This window comes from Neopsephotus bourkii, unplaced genomic scaffold (genome assembly GCF_033783945.1).
Source record: "Neopsephotus bourkii isolate Nb327-2 ecotype Australia unplaced genomic scaffold, CSIRO-AGI_Nbou_v1 NB_1067, whole genome shotgun sequence".
NCBI lineage: Eukaryota > Metazoa > Chordata > Aves > Psittaciformes > Psittacidae > Neopsephotus > Neopsephotus bourkii.
The window spans coordinates 1,989,424-2,012,102 of record NW_026901555.1 but is presented as its reverse complement, the minus strand read 5'-3'; the positions used below and the strand labels follow the sequence as shown (position 1 = coordinate 2,012,102).

The 22,679-nt window shown below is 39.7% G+C and overlaps 1 protein-coding gene across 4 annotated transcripts in view; it reads right to left on the bottom strand.

Moving 5' to 3' along the window:
- Nucleotides 1-825: 825 nt before the first annotated feature.
- Nucleotides 826-22,679, bottom strand: part of HDX (highly divergent homeobox) — a 47,270-nt gene continuing 25,416 nt past the window's right edge. For 3 of the 4 annotated variants that reach the window (XM_061361906.1, XM_061361904.1, XM_061361905.1), the window contains 6 exons: nt 21,744-21,890; nt 15,645-15,852; nt 12,252-12,331; nt 9,148-9,231; nt 6,544-6,666; nt 826-5,916 (listed from right to left, as the gene is read on the bottom strand). In XM_061361906.1, coding sequence (XP_061217890.1) covers nt 5,791-5,916; nt 6,544-6,666; nt 9,148-9,231; nt 12,252-12,331; nt 15,645-15,852; nt 21,744-21,890 — 768 coding nt within the window. In that variant the 3' untranslated portion in view covers nt 826-5,790. Of the gene's footprint in view, nt 5,917-6,543; nt 6,667-9,147; nt 9,232-11,328; nt 11,647-12,251; nt 12,332-15,644; nt 15,853-21,743; nt 21,891-22,679 lie in introns of those variants that run through there. The other variant, XM_061361907.1, reaches the window with a different exon arrangement.

Here is a 22,679-nt window from a genome sequence, read left to right as displayed (position 1 = left end):
TGGATTTGCCAATGACTTTTTGAACTGTATTTCACAGAATGTAAAGTAGAAGCTCTTGTCTTCCAAGGTGTAGGAATTTCTCAGTTTTTTTTTTTTTTTTTTGTCTAAAATGCCAGGATTTTAATTTCTGTTGGCCAAAATGCCTCCTCGTGTCTTGCTCCCTTCCCCATCCCCAGGCTGAAGAGGCTCATCCATTCTGTCAGCCTTCCCCCATGTGTTTCAGAGAGAGGGATGCGATGGGGAAATTAAAGGGACTCTTTTTAAGATGTAACTGGACTACAAAACACAGTCTGCATTTACATTGAAACCTTAGCTTGCTACTGATTCCTTTAGATTGGACACTTCCTTACAAGCAAACCAAAATTGTTTCTAGAAGGTCTTTATACATAGTTATGCAAGCAAAAGAAACAATAGCTGCAACAAAAATACATGGACATACAAACCATTGTGTCTCAGAAATGTAAAATCCCATTTCTTTTCATTACAGTGCTGACTCACTGACTGCTCTCGCTGATAAATTAATCTATGATGTACTGAGAAATGTTACAACGATCATTTAGTACCAGAATAATGGATAATATCCATCCCTTGCAGTAACTGCACAAAGAATAGCACAGCCAGCCCGTTTACTACATCACCCTTCAGCTTCAATAGGAATATTTACTACCATTAACATAAGCTCATCTTTTTTCCCCTAATACCACATCTTTATTATTTCTTTGTCCATAGATTGTGTTTAAGACAAATACATAAACACAGTACTAAAATAAAACCCAAAGTGAATGTCTCACACTCAACTAAAAAAACAAGCACAAAATTGAGGGATGTGTGTTTGGAAATAATTTATTGCCTATAAAATGTTAAAAAAATGCTTTAAGTTCACATTTTTTCTGTGGTTTTAAAGGTGGGGTCATGTTTCAGAGGTAGTGTGTGTAAAATGTAATACAGGATTTGAACAGAATTATTGACTTTGTTCAGTAATACAGTAAAATGCTCACCAGAATCAAAGCATTGACCTGATACCATTTTCCTTACAGAAACATTCTTAAGCATCTCTTTTATCTAAGAGGATTGCTCACTTGCTTAAAACAAGAACAACCATCACAAGCCCAAGTTTCTGCCCCATTTGTGTCTGTCATCTTCTGACTAAAATGTCAGTTGCTGCTTTCCAGGGATGAATAAATACTCTTTAGACAGAATAAAACCCTATTCTGCCATGGACCAAAAAAAAATAAGTAATTATTTCTTTGCTTATTGGAGGCTTTATTTGCTCCTAACTTTTAAGATTCCACATTTGACCAATGTGCTAAAATATTCACTGGGTAGAGAAATCGAAAACAATAAACCAGCCCCTGGTTTTTCTAATGACCAGCTGGAGTTTCCTCACTAACCTTGATCAGGTACCTCACAACCAAGCAACATCCTCAACCTTGTGACAGAGCCTGGGGCAGAAAAGGCAGAACCTCAAAATGCAAGTGAAAGGTTCCAGTCCTTCGAACACATCAAGCAGCCTCGTTGCTCCCCGGCTGACCTGAAGGACCTGGGCAGCGGGACTGGAGGTAGTAAATGAAGCTTTTGGTTGTAACATTACAAGTTACAAATTCTTCATGGTTCAGTTATTCTGTGCTATTCCGTTTATGCATATTATTGTCTTTCCTTATGCTATCGGTATCCTGAGACCAACAGTCAGCTACGACTAGAGTACCTAGGGAAAAGTTAGTGCTGTGCATCAGTTTCTTTTTAACTTTACTAATATGGTAGTGCAATAGAGATCCCAAATTAGATAGCTGATCGATTTTAAGCAGTAATTTCCATTTGACTTGTCCTATCATTTCAACTGTACAACCCCAACAGTAGATACAGCTGTCTCTGGTTGCTGAATGGACTCGATAAGTTGCTTCCCAGTTTAAGCAGATGGAGATATAATGGGTATGTTCCTTTTTTCACTCAGAGGACTGCAAAGCCCACGATCTGCTTGTCATTTTTCACTTTTTATTGCCTTTGCGAAAAAGAAATACTTGGAAAGATTAAAGTGCAGTGCTGCTTCAAGAACCAAGCACTCAAGAAAATTGACACTTGTACAGTACATCTGTTAGTGTACTTCTAAATCTGCCAAAAATTCACCTATTAGACTATTTACTATTACTCACTCCCATTAGACCTGCAGATTTGACAGAAGCATCACCTGCAGGGAAATGAAAGGAGGCATAGATTCAGGAAACAGCTTCCTAACTATAAGCAAGCTTGCTAGCATCAAAGACTTTCACTGCTCCCTAAGGCAAGCAAGCGCCCTGTCTCTGGTTTACAGTGTCTGTTCTGAGCTACCTTTTCCCACTTTGGGTTCTTCAGAAAGACATACTTCATCATTCATGTTCTGACAGATGTGTTAGGAATAAACAACACTGGGAAAGTCATCTTTCACAGACAAAGCAAATGACAGCCTTTGTGGAAAGATGATAAAAACATCAATACATGGCACTTGTGCTGTTGCAGGTACTGAATTACAGAGCCAGCCTCCTGAAATAGCAAGGGGGGCTTTATTTCTGTCATTGTAACACAATATGAGCTTTCTCTCTCATAGGAAGTCTATGTAAAGAATGAACTAGCACTTAATATGGTCTTCGTTAACATCCTATGAACAAAGGAAATAACCGTAAGTCAAACCCTGACAGGACACAGGCCCAGAGAGCCATCCCATTGCTTTCCATCATCTAAAGAACTTCCAAAATCACATCTGGAAAAGAACGTCCCAGTGACTGTGTATCAGAACACCGTCCCTCTCAGCAATGAGCTTGTCAGTATAATTACTAAGAGTTGGAAAGGAATATGCCCAATTCTCTCATACTGTTCAAAGGCTACACAGATCAGGATGCAACCTGCAAACTCAATTAGCACATTATGTTGCCTGTCAGGGAGACAACGAAACAAAAAAACCACCCCTAGATTACAAAGCACATGTGAAGTGCTAGTCTGAAGTGCAATAGATGGGTATGTATTTTGATAACTCTTAGGGAAGGTTAAGTGCTATGTTTCAGGACCTCATCAGCTGCTCTTCAGCCACTGTACTGCAGAGCAATTGTTGCTGCAATGATTTAAGATACCAGTAGTGGTAATATAGCATTCAAATATTTGTTTTATCTATTGCAGGAAATATACATGGATACTGAAAAACCCCACGGAACAGCTCTGCAGTATTATCCTACCTAGCATTTTGTTATACAGGCATATCATTTATGCTCTTCCTGAATATCTTGTAGTATCATTGAGTGTTTCAGCATTTGAAAGCATGATGACTCCGTTATGCTTTGTCTTGTCACCCTACCAGAGAAAAGGACCAGAGAACAACATGCCCCCAGGGCTGACGTGGGTGTTGAGTGCAGCTGGAGGTTCCACTCCACGTCCTTAAAGAGGATTCCTTGAGAAAAGGGACTTACATAAGTTCTGGAATCTAGCAGCAGTTCATTCAAAATTAATTCCTTCAATCTGTTTGGCATACGAAATAGAAGCAAGAAATAGCAAAATATGAATCATCAAGGAAAGCTTTTCTTGTATAAAGGTGGATGACTTAATTGACTACAAAATCAAGAACTCTTATTAACAGAATCCTGCTTTTTTCATGGGAATTTAAGTGGAAGAAGCAGGAAATGAGGGTCCAAACGGTGGCAAGTCACAGTACTTTTTTTTTAAACTCTAGCAGAGCTCACAGAAGACAAGAGGTTTCATTGTCTGTGGCACAAATTTCCTGTCTACAGAGAACAGCAACAGAAATCATTGTTAACCCAGTACAGAAACCCCTTTATGAATTATTTTTTTACAGAGTGAGCAGAATTCCAGTTGAGCTCTATGTTACATTTGAAAGACAGTCCTGTGATCTTTGCTTACAAACCTGAATTCATTTGAGGTTGGTGGTCATTTCAACAGGCATGTAAAACTGCCACTCATCCTCTGAGTAAGGCAATAAGGACGTGACTGCCAGCCAGGATGTCACATTTCAGCTCAGGCAGTGAAAGGATGAGTAACCTACCACTTAGCTCCTGGTTGCACAGAGCGCCTTCCATCTCTCCTGGGATTCTACTCTGAGATTAATGCCTAAACCCAAATATAGGCTCAACAGCTTGCTTTTGTGGGGTTACTCTGTAGAATAGGTGGCAAGAGGTCTTCTGGGAACTAACTGAATTGTATAGTAATCAGAACTATGGACCTGTTTTGTTTTTAAAATTGCTACTATTCTTTCTGCAGCTGGCATTTAACATTGCTAAAAGCTCCCCATCCCATGCCCAAGCGTAACAGAGATGGAGAAAACCCTGAAAGAACAGAGCTCAGTACTGACACCACAAAAGAAAAGCTGTAGAAGTGATCAGGGAGGAACAGATAAACTAAGAAAAACTGAAAACTCATGAATTAATCCAGGTATTAAAGGAAACAAAACCAGGTGTTATTTCCCCAGCACTCTGGATTTTCTGTGCTACACCTTGGCCTTCCCACTGAAATTAAGGGGACTGCTTATTGTATTGCATGAACAAGGAATCACAGAGCAAATTCTTATTTGGCATCAAACTGAAAGATCAGGCTTTTTACCAGACTGAAGATACCTGTTTCTAAAATGCTTGCTGAAGAATATTCAGATAAGAAGTTACAGAGCACAAATAACACGGGCATGCACCTACATGCCCTACTAAATTTATCTGAATGTGTCTGCACATCCATTTAATCAGATGATTAAAAGGATTAAATGTCAACAACAGCTGGGAAAGAAGAAATCCATTTCAGTGCTGCCTCAGGGTCACAGTTTAGAAGTGGCACCTGATAGTTGCCAAAAGCATTATCAGACCAGGTACTTCAAAACCAGGTCACAGTAAGCAGACCTGCAAAACTCCGTTCCAAACACTTGAATACTCTTCAGGATGCAATCCCAGCTGTGGATTTATGACAGTGCCTTGATAAAATGGATCAAAGGTTGGGGAAAAATATATAACCAATACTTAAAACAATGATCAGAACTTTAGCATTCAGACTTTGACAAACAAAACCTGTAACTACATTCATAAAACCCTAAACTGTAGTGTAAACATCTAATCCTGTTGCTACTGTGAGAGGATAAGAAAGTTGCATTCTGCAGCTATCAGGTTTCCCTTATCCACCTAATTTGTTGCAACACTTGTGACTGCTTCTGTAATAATTTATTGACAATAATTCAATTTTTTGTTAGCCTTTCCAAGTTTTTTTTCGGCTATTTTGGTCAGAAAATGGGAAGTTCAACAATCTGAAGTCACATAATGAAAACCACTTCAGTTTAATTTCAGATTTTCAAAAGGGTTCAAAGCACAAGTCACAAAAAGCCCGTTATTCTATTTGGATCCCCAATTTTTAGTCCACCTACCTGAGTAAAAATGGGGAAAAACCAATGAACAGGACTGGTGAGCGAGCAACTCTGAAAGAATTAGCTGTCTGTACCACAGGACAGTTGTTTTCCACTCTCAGATCCCTGCTCAAAAAGACTTTGCTACAGAGTAAGAGTTATTCTGGAAAGTCAGAAGTTACCCTAATCAAGGCCAAACTGCTAAAAGTGAAACCTTTCCTCACACAGTTTCCATTTACCAAAACCAACATTCAAAATCTCTTGACAGTGCAAACTGTAGCCATGATGTACTACAGTCATCCTTCAGGAAAGTCTACTTCACCTCGGGCTCTCTTTTTTGGACTGAAGAACACTGGATAGCAAAATGCTGTTCTCTTGAAACCTGCACATTCTGTGGGGTTTCTTTTCTGTCAGTTAAAAACCAACATAAATCACAAACTGTCTGAGGCATTTTTCTCCGATAAAGACGACAAGCTGAATGAGGTATCATCAGGCTCTGGGGATGCGTGATTGAAATCCATTTCTTCTAATTCAGGAGGTAAGTCTGAGAGCAGTGCCTGTAAGTAAAAACATATTGCAATACAGTATTAGGTAGAGGTTTTGTGTCAGCATTCAAATGTCTTAATATACAGTGAGAAAACTTTGTTGGGCTTTTCAGCCAGTGTTGGTATTGGATGGCTAAAACAAGAGGTCAATATTGATAAATACTGGAGGGAAAAACATTGTCCAAGATGATGCATCTTAAAGGCAAAGGCAAAAATGAAAGCACCGAAGTCTCTTCTTAAATAAAGCACAGAACATTACCCATACAAGACATGATTCAACCAACCATTAGAAGTGCTGTGTATTAGATGTGGTGCAGTGCAAGCAAAGAAGCCTGGCTCTTTTCCCTAAATCTCACATCTCAGCTCTCACAACAGACAAATCCCAGTCCCTCAGTGTACACTGGTTCACTGTCTGTCCCTTTGTATAAGTCACATATCCTTGTCTAGGTCACCACTTGTGTAGACTGCAAGATCTGTCTTTTGTTTTAAAGTTCAGCTTTTCTTTGTCTACAGGATGTTCAGCACAACGCTGCCCTCATCAGAATTTGAGCCTCTGGGCACTACAGAATAAAACTAAAGGAGTGACAGAACACAAAACAACAAACACCTTGCAGTATTAAAACCTACTTCAAGACTTACCTGCTGCTGTTCTTTATCATCTGATTTAATAGCAAGTATCAAACTCCGAGTAAACGTCTGTAATTCAAAATACTTCTGTTTGTGATTCTCCAACTGATTCTCAATGAATCTGACTTCTTCATTCTGTGGGGGACAATGACAAGTTCTGGAAATAATGGACTGCATCTTTGTAGTGACACCTAAACATACTTGTGTTAACACTGAATGGGTTTTAGTGAAAATGAGTAAAGTTGTGTTTATGATGATTTCTCCCCAAATCAATGTTAATTACATCCAAAACTTCTATAGGTACACAACTACAGAACAATGCATGTTCTGATGAGGACCAGCAGTGTCTCACTAAGCCTGCAAATGCATATGCCATTTCATCTTTCCTCATCCTCCCCAAGAGGTGTGACAGCCATGTTACACGCAGACAAAGCACTTCAGAATTATCATTAAAGCATTAATGACTTGGGCCAAAGTTTGACATGAAGCTGTTAAAGCAGCACTGCTTTTTATTTCATAAGGATGACCTCTAATTCCATTTTAAAACAGAGAAACAAAGTCCGGGCCTCTTCCTAGAAGTGATCTTGAAAGGGCAGGGTGACTGTGAGAAGACACAGCAAATAAATGCCATTTTCACAGCAGAAGGCTTGGCACAAAGACCACAGAAACAAACCTAAACGTTCCTCAAAGCTACCACAACTCAAAATACAGCATCCTCTAGTGCAGCTGAGTTTGACATGTATCAGCTCATCAACCTCCCCAAGATCTTTCGGTTACACAACAAATAGGAACTTACTCGTGGAACTGAGAATTAGCAGTAAGGTGCATGCTGTGGCTAAAAAGGCATTTTTCCAACCTTTGCATTTTTCCAACCTTTGCATGTTACTCGACTTGCAAATGACTTAATGTAAAAATAACAAAATGAATTATACCCTCAGATTTGGTAAATACTTTATTCCAAATACCTCTTCTCCTTCAAGCCTACCAAGTGATTGCTATGCAAGATCAAAACACCACATCTGTTGATCACTGCAGAGCTAAAATTAATTCCCTCTGGTTATTTACCTTTGCAAAGATCACATAACCTGAATAAACAGTTCACTTCTCAAGATCAAAGTCATTGTGCATCTCTGCGAAAGGTTTCTGATTAGTAGCACCAAATGTGCATCCTCCATTAGATCGTGTGAAGTGTTGCATTTACTCAGGGGTATCAGAGGCAAGAAAGAACCCACCCTTGCTTATGCAACCATATGATTAATTAGGTTGGCACGTTTGCATACAATAGTGTTGGTTTTGGTGGCAGCAAATAATTACAAAAGCAAATTTCAATAGTGGATTTGTAAACTGGCATTTTGTTTTAATGAAAAAATAGTATTTCTTTTCTTAAACACAGAACTATGCTCTGTTACTCATGCTTACATTTGATAGGCTGGCTGTAATTCAACTTTAGTTGACATGAAAAGGCGAGACCGTGTGATGAACTGCAAGGTTTGTTACAAGCCTTTAAAGAGAGTTGTTATTTTGTGAGGATTTTGCCCCAGAAAAGTCACATTTCTTCAGTCAACACATTGCTCACCATACTGTTTCAGGTTATAACAGCTCTAATGGGGCTACAATTATGAGGCTTTCAGAAGAAAAATCAGTTGAATGCATTTCTTTCTGATGGAAACTTCCAAGTTGCCTATTTAGCACTGGATTCTGCCCAGCCAGAGAAGGAATTCAGATTCACACAGAAAACACAGGCACAAAGACCAACCACTAATGTCAACAACAAACTGACAAACAAGGTTCTGTAGGGCATGCTGTCACAATGAGCCTTTCACAGTGGTGACAGGTGACATTAAGAAAAGGTCATTCCCTCTCCATATTCATTCTCCACTGCCCTTACCAGGAAAACACTGCTTGAAGGAGGAACTTTTGTTCTGAAAAGATGATCTACTTATTACTTTGGAATTGATTATTACTAGTAGAATATGCCTGTTTTCGAGGTTAAAAAGCCAGCTACATTGGTAAAACCACCACCACCACACAACACAGAACACTGCAGTAACTCTTAGGACAGCAGGAACGCATGCCTAACTTTTCCCATTTGGCAGATAAGAGCAGCTTGCCAGGTATCCAACTGCTTTTCCTCCCTCCCGCAACTCCTGCATTCAGACATGCTCTGCACTGCACTGTGAGAATGACTTCTGCTTAGAACCCCCTATTTCATTAGAGAATTCCAGCTGCTGTGTCCCTTTCCAGAGCTGACAGCATCACGCTGCATGCAGAAGCATGCCACAGCACTCCGAGGAACAATCCTTGCACGGAAAGGAAAGTTTTGGTTTAGAGGCTAAATAAACTACTTCACTTGGGACATGTGGTGGGAGCTGCAGATGGCTACAGCTGAACTGATGTAACTGCTCTGCAGACATCTCATTTTTCCTGCCTCCCTCTGGGTTGAAATATGGGTAATCTGGCTGTAAATGGGATGAGGAGATGTATTATGTGCAGGGCCATGATAAAAGCGGAGGAGCTGCAGGCTCCCACATGCCTATCACAAATTCCTTACAGATACAGCCATCTAGAACTTTTTGTGGACTATTCTGCTTAACATTTTATAGCCTATTTACTCACCTTGTAATCCAAAAGAGAACTCATTTGATCCACTTCAGAATTACTTATCATATCACTTTCTTCATCATCTATAATTTCTATTTTCTGAAAGAGAAGTAAAGGGCTCATTCCAAATATTCAAATGAAGAGGTCAGACAAACAAACAGCAACCTGTATCACAAACAGCATGAAAGGATGAAGGTAACAGGACCTTTTGTTTGCACCTGAGAAACTCTGAATTGTGCAGCCCCCATTAGATGGCAATCATGCACCTCAGCCACAAGATCCAGGGAGAATCCAAACTGCAACTGCCAGTACTCAGAGTGGCTGCCCTGGTGACTCTGGCTGTTTACAAAGGAGGAGCTGTATGTCACCATGCTTTTGGCATTAAGTTGCATATAATATCTCATTACAGCCTGCACAAACATGCACTTTATTCTGTAAGCCTTTTGTTGAAGACCTCCTGCAAGGTGAAGGAGGTTATGGAAGTTTATTCCTCTGGAGCAAAACAGACATTATGGCAAGTGACAGGCAACTCCTAACTGACCTACTTCTTGCCTGAAAAACAAAGGTCTCCTTTGGCCTTCTTTGGCCACAGTGCAAGTCAAATGCCCTAAACAGTAGAGGATTTTGATACAAAGGACAGTTCCAAATGCATACACATGGACATTTTCACTTAACTCACAAAAAATTCTTGGGAGGTTTTTATACTGGGCTTCTGAAGATACCTAAAATATAATGTTAAAGGCCAAGCTTAATGCTTAATGCTGTTTAGAACTTACAAATACATTCCAGTCATACCTCATTTACTTTTACATTGTTTACCACTCGCATGTTCTGTCCCAACAGAAAATGTTCTTGTGCAAGAAAATGATGTAAAAGGTTATGTCAATAGGAGAAAAAACAAAATGTGCACATTTTCAGTGCATCAATGAGATTTTTATTTGTATCTAAGCTAGGTCTCAAACAGAGAGAATGAATTTGAATTACAGAGTGGTAAGAATGGTACTTTTCAACAGAACTCAGAAGGATGACTGCCTGGATGGAACTACAACCTATAACCAAGATATCGATGCTGCCAGGAGAGGCTGTCGCCATAAGGGGGGGCAGTGGAGGCACCCCAGGACAGGGGCACCCCCCCCGGAGCTGCATGGGGGGGGCCTGGGGGGTGAAAAAAGGGGGGGTCAGGAGCACAAAATAGCTACATTGAGCCCCAAAATACACCCTGTATCCCAAAATAGCCCCACTGCACCCCCAAAAATTTATCCATATTTTGGAGAGGGAAGTAGTAGTAGTCTAAGAAGGGTTTGGGTTTTTTAACCATTTGTCATTGTTCTGGCTGTGGTAACTATTTATGAGACTTCATATAATAAGTCAAAGCGATTTTACTGTGCTTTTAGTACACAAGATAATGCAGGCAAGGGTCCACACTGACACATCACACTTCAGTGGTTGGTTCTTCAGGTGTTATTTTAGAGGAGGTTTCTTCCCTGCAGCCCAGGCATCAGAACTTGCCTCTAATCCCCAAGGAGAATCCTCCAAGAAAGGTTAGCATTCTCTCACTAGTAGTACGCACTAAGCTTTCAAGCTTGTGTTAAAGACAGGGAGGGTAAACCACATTTTGTGTGCTTCAGTGTCTGACAACCCAGCTGAAGCGATAACATTTCAAAGGCTTAATGTCACAAAGATCTGCTGCTATATCATACCCTGAGTAACACTGTGACTCAAATATTTTTGTTTTCAGACTCAGCTTGAGGAAAGAGTGTCTAAATAAATGCCAAACATTCACACGATCTTTCTTATAATTATACATTGTAAGATAGTAGGGGAAAGAACAGATTAGAATTTCAAATAAGAAAAGTGTCTCTCTCATGCAAGTCCAATGTATGTTAGTCCAATTTTAGCTGCAGAGATTGAAAAAAATTTGTTAGAGTGTTTTCAGAACAGAGTATGAAGAAGCTTCTCCTATTTCCCCCATTCATTTCCAGTGATAAAATGCTGGAGTTCAGACAACTGGTGAGCTCAGTCTCTCGGACATCATCTTTGCAAACCTTATACTTTGTCATTTTACATTCAGCATCTCCATGGTAAATCCATCAGACTGAAACTCAAGAGTGATTATGTCTAAGGTCATGGCAGGCCATTAAGGTAAACAGAAAGGAAAAAGGCAGCTGTTTCTATTCAGGCAATCACAGAAAATACAGCCATAGCATTCCAGTTTACACAAAAGATGATCATATATTAACAAAAGAAAGGAATTTTTCTCTCCCTATATACAGAGGGAAGGGAATCTCCTGTTCACTTTCCCATTTCAGGTTTGTGTGATTAATGTAACACAAACTTTCTTGTTATGTTCTAAGCTACCATCTTTTAACCTCTGACTGCAAGAAGAGCACAACTGGGAACTGGAACCATCACCTGTTCATTCTGCAGACAACTTTTAAGATAAAAATTACCCTACCACTCAGGGTCTTCTCTCCTCTTCCTCCTCTCCTTTCTTCTAATTTGAGAGAAGGCAGGCTAAACAAAGGGGATATACTGCATTATTTGCCATGACTCCTCCCTCTGTCTTTCCTTCCTTGTCTCACTGCAGTCAATTAAAAACAGCAAGAACAACTGTGTGTGACTTAATGTGAATGCAAGGGAGAAAACAAGGAACATCTAAATAATGCTTTGTCAAGGGTATGGGAATGAAGAGCACCTACCCACCCCAGTCTGACCTTATGTATTCGAGGTTAGCTATGGAGAGAAGCGCTAGCGGTACCCAACTTTCTTAAAGCTACCAACAACCATTGTCCATTATTATTCTGGGGATTTTATTCTTACTGTTTTACTGCACTAGGGATTTAAGCAGCACTACCCAAGCATTGTGCTTCGCATTCCAGAAAAAGAACACCAGGTTGTTATAATACAGAGAAAGCCATGTAATTCCATTTATACTGTACATGCATAGCTCTGTGTTTTAGTACCTTTAGTACAGTTCCTTTTAGTGCTCTACCAGTTAGGACGACTCTTAGTACACTGAACTGAAGCTTTCACCTAGTGAAAAACACTAGTGTTGGACAACAATTTCAATGTTGGCAATTAAGGAGGTCACATAAGTGGGAAAGGAAAGGTGTACATACCACATTATCAGTAGATACGGGATTCTGGTCATCATCTTTGTGACTGATTTCTTCATTCTGAAGAGCTTCATTTGTCTCTTCTGCAGAAATAAATCAGTGTTTTTTCAGATTTCATTCAAATTTCATGCTGAAGGAACAATAACTTGTTCCTTCAATAATTTACCACTAAATAAATGTCACATCTGTCACATTAGATACAGAAGCATCTATCTATTCATAAAAAATACTGTATGTCTTATTAGACAAGACAAAATATCACAAGTATTTCAGGGCAACGTAAGGCCAATTGCTACCTGAAGCAACAGGAAAACTGTTAAGTTACTCTCTTGCAATGCACCAAACTCTTCCTATTTTTAGATTCAGGTTGGAAAACTGAAGTGATGAAGTTTCACATCAGAGGTGCACAGAACTTTTTTTTTTTTCCTTAATTACTACACGAAAATTCCTGCATGCCCTGAAATTATAGGATACACAACAGAATCCCATCTCCTCCTTGCAGACACTTATTAGCCTTGAACCAAAAACTGATCAAAGAGAATATTTGATTCTTATATGGCAAATACTTATTCCTGGTGAACCTACTCTGCTATCTTCTGTATAAGCAAAGAACACACCTGAAAACAGCAAATCTTATCCTTAGATTTCAACCACAAGGACTACATGATTCTATTAGCCCTAACTACGGCCAAAGTGAACAAAGATAAGCCTGTTCATCCCTATGATTATGTTTTTCAGATTTCCTTTCATTCTCCACATTGATATAATGTTAAGAAGAAAATGGGTGATAAAACAGCAAATCAGGAAATAAAACATAGAGGTAAGACAGCTGTGCTAAAGTCTTAAATTATGTCATTAACAGCAAGGCTATTAATTGGAAATAAACTCATTCCAAGTGCTAGTAAAAGTTAGTTCTACGAAGGGCAGAGCTTGTACAAGGAGGGTCAAACTGGCCAGCTATCACATCTAGTGAGGAAAAGAGGCATGGTGAGTGAAGGGGCAGCAAGTGTTCAGATGGGTTACTGAAAGAGGGCAGATTACGATGCAGGGGTGTATGACTTCTGCACAAACACAGGGGTTAACAGGATTTATCTGGAGATTACCGACACTTGCAAAGACAGGAGAGTATTTAGGCCAGACCATTAACACAGACAGTTACTTGTTTTGAAGAAGTTTTCTGCCAGTTAAATATCTCAAAACTGAGCAAATCTCATCTGAAGTTGCTGCAAATAAATTTAATCTGTCACTGGTCACAATTTCAGAGGAAGATTTCTGCTAGCAGCAAAAGCAAATGGGTTCAAATGGGAGAGCTGTAGGCACGGAGCAATATAGAACGCTATCATTCCACTCGGAAGAGTGAAGGTCACTGAAGGTGCCCCTCAGGGTCTCTGACACATTCTAAAGCACCAGCCACTCAATAACCCTGACAGCCACCACTTGGACCCAACAGCTGAATGAAGCAACTCCCTACAGCACTTTCAACTCTTTAAATATTCATCCTCGGCTAATATAAACTGGCATAGCTATAACAGCTTCCACAGAGCCATGCTCATTTACACAAAGTATGGACTCAATTAACATACATTAAAAAAGTAAGGCATTATGAGAACTTTAATGCTGCATTTTGCATCAGAGCATTGCTTCTTGTTTTTATATTTACACACTACATCTTAAAAGCAAGTGCCAGCAACACTTTCACTCTAATTACATGACTAAAAATCTTTTTCCTGTCTTTGAGAGTGTTTTTTTTTTTTTTTTGTGGTTTTGTTTTTCTTTTTCTTTAGTAAATTGGGACCAAAAGTTATAGTTCTTGACCATGAAAACAACCACAGATCTGTGACTCAACAGTGCACATGATTCCCGGTAGAACTATTTTCTGGAAAGTTCAAAATAAGCTGAGCTGCAGCAGTGAAACCTACACCTTTGAACTGGAGAAATGAACAGAAATAGATTTGGTGGCAGAATAAAGGAATGAAAGCGGGATTCCTGCATACTGTGTAAATCCTATAGTTTCCCTGCACTTCCTTAAGCTCTGGCTCTAATAATCTGCTCACAGCCTTACAGCCTTACCTTGTTTTATGAAAGCCTTGTTTGATAAATGGGGTGTTACTCTTCATGTTAAGCTATAGAGAATACAGACTTATCCCCTGTCACCATCTTCTTTCAAGTAGATCTGACTAAATCATTTCCTTCCACACCTCAGGCAAATCAAGGACTCTTAGATTCTGCATCTCACTTGGCTTTCAATCACTTGACCCATTTCTTAATCATCTTATTCTCCTTAGAGCAGAATATGACGAAGCTATCACAAATTCATTCCCAGCAGTTCTCCTGTTTTTCTAGTTCTTTCCTTTAAATTGTTCTGACAAAGTGACAAGATCAAGTCTGGCATATTAAGCTGCAATAGCATGGGCTAGATCAGACCTTCTTTTAGTTTAGAGAGCAAAGGCTTTATTGATCTCTTCTAATCAGAAGCACTGGGAGCAATTAGTTGAGCTTGTGAAGCTAGTGCATGTGCCGAGCGGGAGCTCATCTGCCCTAGGAGGCCCAGAGTGCTTATGTACAAAAGGGAAAGGGACAGATCCATTTAATGTGGTCATGTGGTTCTGGGAGGTGGAGTAAAAGGGAATTAAGTTTGAGACACTTATCACTCAAGATCATGCAATTTACTGAGAACACAGGGAGCCCCCCTATGTGCAGTTCTAAGGTTTTCTGAGCAGTCCCCTGCTACTGACTTTGATCTTTTCTGCTGGTTTGTATTTGCTTGGCAGAGACCATACATGCACGGCAGACAGCTTAATGGTGTCAGTTCTGCTCTGACACACTGTGAAGCTTTTAGTTCAAGAGCAGCTCTGAGCTCGTTTATCTTCCAAATGCCTTTCATCAGTGAGAGTTTAGTATCAGGAAAACTAAGTACATAGCTCTGGTCAGCCCAAAGCAAGCAGGTTTGCAGGCATCAGTGCTTGTTTAGATGAGAATGGCTGATGTGATTCAGGCTCACAGGAATGCATGTTCAAGCTGGCTGTGCAGAACTGGCCCATTACCAGAGAGCATTTTTTAAAACCTGACTTCCTAGGGAAGTGAACTGCATATAGTTACACTCTCTGTCCATCTTTCAGCTGTAGCAGCAAATTGTGAACTTGCCATTTACCTTCACATGAACTTGGCAGAAACAGAGGTCTTATAAAAGGTTTCTGCAAGCTTTGTGATAGCAAACCCAACAGAATTCACATACAGGTAAAGAGACCAAACAGTACCTTCAGTATAGCCAAGGCAGGTAACTTGTGACTGTTAGACACTCAAGACGTTTTTGAATGTGTACAACATAGAATCCAAAGCATGCACACTGCACAACATTAGAAATATATGCACAGTAGTAACTGCATTTTCAAATACCTTGTGAGCTTCCTTCAGATAAGCAGATTGATACTTCATCATTCCTATCATTATCATCCCCCACTTCAGTAGCAGTTTCCTCTCCTGGATTAAGTGCTGATTTAGAAACAAATTCAGATTGATCAGAGAAATCAGCAGGACCTCCTCTAGGGGGTGGGACCTCAATCCCCATTAAACGATATTTCCGTCTTCGATTCCCAATCCAAGTCTTGTAAGAGAAATAAACATGAATGATATCAGAAACTATAACAAAAACAACAGGCCCATATCCAAGTGAAATCAGCACATCTAAACTACAAAACCATAGCCAGCAATTCAAGGGAGGTGCCTATTTGCCCATATCTAACCCTCATGAGGCTACTTCCTGGAATACTGTGCCTAGGTTCAGACCTCCAGTACAAGGGAGAAGGGGAGGTGCACAGCAAAAGGAAAAGAAACAACACAGCAAGGGAAGCTCTGATGGGAATTAAGGAAAAATAAAACACAAGGCTTTACAGTGAGACACTGGAACAGTTCATCCATAGAAAGCCTGGCACCTCCAGCCTTGGAGGTACTCAACATTTTACTGGACAACATGCTGAGAACTGAACTGCTGACTGAACTCTGATGTCAATCCTGCTCTAAATAAAGAGTAGCATTAGTGGCCTTGTAAGGTTTCTCCCCACCTAAATTATTCATTAATTCTAACCTAAGGTTCTCCCACTTTGCAACTTCCATAAGGGGACCAAAGCATCCAATCACCCAAATGGTCCACCCATTCTAGCATTTTCTACAGCACAGAAGAAATCATCCAAGGTGATAGCTCTACACCACTCCACTTTGCTGACAGAACATAACTTCGCAGGATTAAGTTCACAGCAATATTGTTCTTCAGTCCTCTTTGGCTGGAAAACAAGTCTTTCACTGCTTGCAGTAAAGGTATATAAGAGCATACTTATAAATAGTAGTGACAGATGAAACAGGTCCAGGACCAAGGAACCTGGAAACTGATTCATGATGGGATGGGTTTGGAGGCTTTAAGTAAAACTGAGTTTCAAAAAAAGAGAAACTGAAAAAAACCAAACCACTAAACCAAAAGTCACATTCAAAATTCTCCACGTGGATCTGTTTAACCGTTAATGTGACCTCCCTGATAAAGGCAAGCCTAAAATAGAGTCTTTAATAATTTTGAGTTTCACATTATGTAGTAAGAACTGTCTGCAACTCATCACCTCCTAAATCCTTCCCTTGCATTACTCAGGCTTTTGACTTCTCATCTAATTTCAATTCTGCTTAACAGCACTTGCACCCCAGATACTTTGTTCCAAGTCACTTCTCCAATGGCATCCAAAAATCCTTCCCAAAGCCAGGAATCAATTATTTGCCAACTACTAAATTCCAGTCATCCAGACCTGGCTTTCCTCCCCCTTCTACACCATCTCAACCACAAGAACAGTGCTGATGGCACTAGTGGGACCATCCTGATCGCTCCAGGACCTGTCCAAGCACTGTCCTGGCACGGAAAATGGTGGAGTTTGGCCATGTCAGCTGTCACCACACAGAGTGTGTCTGATTACTGTGATGATGATGGATGCACAATGGACAACCACAGCATAGCTGTTCCTAGGTTCTGAATCATGCTTAGTGCTGGAATTTCTGTATTGTTAAAGATCAAATGTACCTCTAGAAAGCATGGGCAGTTCCTGGTTTTGAAAACATAGAATCAGGGCATGGCAAAATGCATATCCCTTCCATAAACTATATGTTCCAACAGAGTTTACCAAACACATTAAAATAGTATAGGATTTTTTTATCTTTAAAGATACACTAAACATTACTCTGGCCTTATTTCAGAAATACCTGCATTGCTCCTCTTCCCCATCACACTTTCTTTAACTAGAGTTCTACTAATACACACCATGGAAAAGTTTAGTAAAAACCTTTTTGCTTATAATATCTTGATTATCAAACAGAAAAATTAAAAAATACCAAATACTAAAGATAGTTTTATGCTGTGCCAGCCTGGGAAAAAAAAGGGTCTTTTTAAGCTGAATCTTCTTCTCTAGCTAAAATATGGCATGTGTAACACTATTTCTGGCAAATCATTTTTGTTGGGTGATCCTGGCTTTCCCAGATTCCTAACCTTCCTCTTTGAAGAATGCAAAACAGGAACACAGAGAGCTACCTAGATATTTTTGTACATTCAATGCAGTTTAGGGAAAAAAAAAAATATAAAACTGACACACAAGTAGCCCCTTCCACGCCTATGTCTCTTTTTCCCAAACAGTGCATTGCTATTCTTTAAATTCTCTCATGATGTTATGATTCTGAGAATAATAACGAGCTAATAAATAGTGCAAACAACTGTAAAACTTAAAAGTGAATCTGCTTCTTTTTTACTTAAAGATTCAGCAAAAAATTGAGGCACTTGGGAAAGGCAGATCTTGTCTTGATGCATACCTTTCAAAGCAGAACTCTCATTCAACATACTGAATATGTCATAGAAGACAAACATATTTTCATAGTATCTCAAATTAAAATGGGAAAGAAAAGCAATAAGGTTCCATACCCTGTATGCTGCATTTAACAGTGAATATTGTGGAGCAGTACAATGATGAGTGTAAAAACAGACTAGCATTTCTATGTAGGAAACCAGCTTAATAATTCTAGCTATACCCCTGAAATACTACCTCCTTTAAAAGGTCAAACATCATCTGTAAATTACATGTGATCGGACTCATTAAGCCTATTTAGGGTAGTCAGCAATGAAATCAGCAGCAACTTCTGCAGCTCCAACTGAACAGATGACCAGCAAGAAGGCAGGAAGAAAGGCTGGAGTCCAGCAGAAGAAGCCAGCATACGGCTGCCCCCAGGCAGCTCATAAGTAAGTGGACTGGCAGGGAGCCACTTCAAAGGCATGATTACAGCTCTCCAGATATTGAGGTTAGGGTGTCAACGTGCTAGAAAGATACTCGGTTGGAGCCTTCAGAAATTCCACTTAACGGGAAAAATAAAGATGGAAGATTCTGAGCTGTTCTTCCAATGTCTCTCTGAACATAAGGTAGATCCAGACTAGGTCTAGAGCCCCCAACAGGAAGAGCCATTAGGCAACTGTGAAGAATGAGCAGCTTTTCTGCTGCAACTACTTGCTTTTGCTGCTGAACTCTGACTGAAGCACTACCTTCCATAATCAATTTTTATCTGATGAGCAGCTGGTGAAGAAGAGGAGGTGTCTTTAGCCTGTGGTGGGTGCTTAGGCATAGCTTTTGACCTCTTATGTATGAAAGCTTGATGTTCTATATATTTCTGAAGAGTTTGATAGCTGTCATCTCTCCTTCTTAAATATCTAATGTCTTGCTGCCAAGAAGGCTATTCTGCTTTCAGATGCTATTTTGGTACGAATGAATAAAATTAGTCAAGAAAAATATAAACAAAAATGAGTAGCTACAAAAAAAAAAAAGGCAAAAGAAAGCACAACCCAAACAAATGTAATCAGCAGTAATTATAATGTATCCAAAAGAAATACATCAAGTTTAATACGCTATTGGCCAGAGTGCACGTATTTAAATATGACATAACTCTTTTTATTTCCCTCTTTTGGTGTCTTGGGAACATACGAAAGACATTTGTATAACCAGTAGACACTTTGAAAGTTCACTCTCCTACTAGAAATACAAAACCCATGGAATAAAATGCCCTGTTGAACCTTGAAAGATCAAATCCAGTGCAACTATGCATAGTGGCAAACATTATCTTTCCTTGTACTGGAAAACAGATTCAATACTTTTTTGTACTGGAGATCTTTCAAACCAGTATGGGTCATAAGGATCATCATTTGCACCTCTGGAATGGTAAGAGTTACCTGGAAAAATCATGAATTTTCATTCTAAAAATATTAAAAGGGACAAATGTGGACATGTATATAACTGAATGAAAACAAGTGATATAAATCTTTCTGTTTATATATGATTATTTATATATTATAGATTTTGTTGTACTCATTATTTATCATATATATATTTAATTAGTTTTATATATATATACACTTTGCACTGCTTTACATATGCTACATTTATTGGTTTTATACCAGAAAAGGAGAAACAGTTGCTAGTTGCACACTACCTAGAATTCAAGGTACAGTTAAATACAAAGGCAACAAGGTACAAGTACTGAAAATAGAGAGCTTATTCCAGAAGCATCCCTCAGTCCAACTCTTCTTGGCTGAGCATGTCATAGGGCAGAGATGCTGCGATTCACTCATGACTTAGAACTGACACACTGCTGTGCCCGGACTCCTTAGGAAAAAAGAGACTGTGCTGCACCCTAACCTCCAGGCATCAGTGGTTCTTACTGAAGACAATGCAGGTTGGCAGGTTAAGGAGACAGGAACAATACAATGTGCCTACACAGATATCAAAACAAAATTAGGGCAGATCCTCTAGAGCATATGATGAAAATACCCATCCTACACCTGGGAATGTGCACAATGTGCCTTGGAGAAAGGTCAGGAGGAAGCACTGAAGATCACACATGCCCTATAGCATTAATTCAGCCCTTACAAACAAAAAAGTTAGTGCAGCATGATGCAACCTCCACCTAATTCTTGCTACAGTTCTCAAGTCTGCCATACAGAGGAGCCAGAGGCAGGAGAGATACTGGTAACACCACTAGTTACTATGAAGAAATCTTTTTGCTCATTCGTGTGTGTGTGTGTGTGTGTGTGTGTGTGTGTGCGCGCGCGTGTGTGTGTGTGTTCTAATACAGTTTTAAGCTAGAGAGTCTTAGGGAGTCGATGAGAGCCTCTGACCTGAAGACTAAAGCATTTCAAGCAGATGCACTGAAAAGTGTCCAGAGAACTTCATAGTGTCATCCTGTGTGTGCCAATAAGGATGTTCTTAAGGGAACAAAGAAAGGGAGATGAAGCATGGGTATCAGTCTTACTGTTCTGTAAATAAGTATTTCTTATGCAGGAGTTCATTTTGAGATGCTGTCAGTGGAAACAGCTTCACCTTTCAGAAAGCAAACTGAAGAGCATGGAAAATACAAAGCAGCTTTGTTCTCTACAGAGAAAAGAGTAATTCTTTTCAGCCTCCAAAAGTACCATTTAACTTTTTATGGTTCACATGTGCTCAGGAAAACAAGCAAGCAAATAACCAGGTTAGTGTTCAGTACTGAAAGCAGCTTTGGTACCACTTTGATATACCAATGCTAAGAGAGATCTCCACAAAAGCAGAGTTTCAAATAAGGGCTCCTGGTTCCGCTTCTGTAACAATGTCAGAATTTTAGGAAAGGTGGAGAAAGAGGATGAAGACTCAAAGGACAGTCACAACTGTCATGCCTGTTAGGAGGGAAAGACTGACTGTAATCGTGATTTTGTACTGACTGCAAAGAGAGTCTGACTGTTTTTTGAAGAATGGAAACACTCTGAGCAAATGAGTCACACACAGATGCATGTCTGGTGAGTGGCATTACAGTGGCAACAACTGATGCTGTACCAAACTTCCCAACCTCTGGAAGAGATGATGTGGAGTGGCTCTCAGGAATCAGGTTACCTACACTTAGCCTGTACTTTCGAAAGCTTCCTCAACAATACCTTTACAGACTATCCAACTGAAGTGACCCTGAATTCCTGGCAGCACCCTTTGCTCTCTATCACATCAACCTGGCATCAAGGCAGTCTTCTAAAATATTTTTAACTATTTTTGAGCATTTTCTTTCACATATTTACTATTGTCTTTTCCCCTATAAGTATTAAGGAGAAATATTTTTCCCTCTCTCTTTAGAAAGGCTTTTCTTTTGTATCTTAACAATATAAATGGCACCTTTTAGTCTTCTAGACTATCCCTAAAAAGTGTAACACTTATACTTCAAATCTTACTCATGTCTGAAGAGAATGCCAAAAGCTCGTAGTGCTACTTCTGCTGCTGATCAATAGGACTCTTACCTGAGGGCTTTCTTCTATATATAGACTGCAGAAAGAGCAAAAGAGCACTTCCCAACATGGTCATACATTATGTAATACGTGAAATCTATTTCAAGCTTCCTCATGAAATTTTTAAAGGCTTTCATCTGTCCTATTTTTGCTTCTGGAAAGATAGGGGAAGACTCTGCATTTCTTACCCGCACTATTTCACAGTCAACATTTAATTCTGCGGCCACAGCTTCAATTTTCTCTCTGCAGACTGAGCCCAGGCTGGTCATGCCATTGTCCCAGTATTTCTTTAGGGTAGCTAAGTCTCGGTCACTAAATTGTGTGCGGTCCTGTAACTGTAAGATAGAAGAAAATACTGTTAGATTAAAATCTGCTCATGCTGTTCACTTCATTTCCAGAGGTCCTGCATGCAGTAAGACACGTGCTCCACTGCCTCCATGGCTTTTTTCCTCTTTTAACGCTCCCTGAAGAATATGGGATTTTTAGCCAGGGCGGTACAAAGTTCCCTGGGATTTGCTTTAAAGGCAGTGGTGGTGCTAATGCAAGTTTAAAGCACTTCAGCTTTGTTTCAACTCCACCTGATTCTTTTAGATTTGTTTTATCTCATTCTATAAGGTCTTCCTGAAAATAACTTTTCTCCCCTTGTGCTGTTTACTCTCTCCACCCAATTTATGCAAATTATTCCTTAAGGCTTTTCAAGTTACTCACCCTCCCCCACCTCAAGTTCTTTTATCTTACTGCAAACTACAGTACATGCATAATTCAAGATTCCCAGATCCTAAAGGGAATACTTTATTTGGTAAGCTTCAGAGTTTAAACTGGTTTCACTGTTTATTTGCGAGATCCCTGACTCTTCGTGTCTATTTATCAAAACTGTGATAGTGGATTACTGATGAAAGGAGTAACACTGGAAAACAAATCCTAAATACCCCACCACTCCCTGACTCCATGAACAGTACATACCAGTAGAACTTACAAGCTTTATCAAAAGCTTTAGCTCACAGTTTTAACTAAAATCTAGTTGCTTTACACCAACCTGTTCGTCCCCTCTCCTGCTATTGTGAGTACATAAATGCAGTGATGAAGTCTGCACTAGTGAGTTGTACCCGCATGTGCCAAATCTG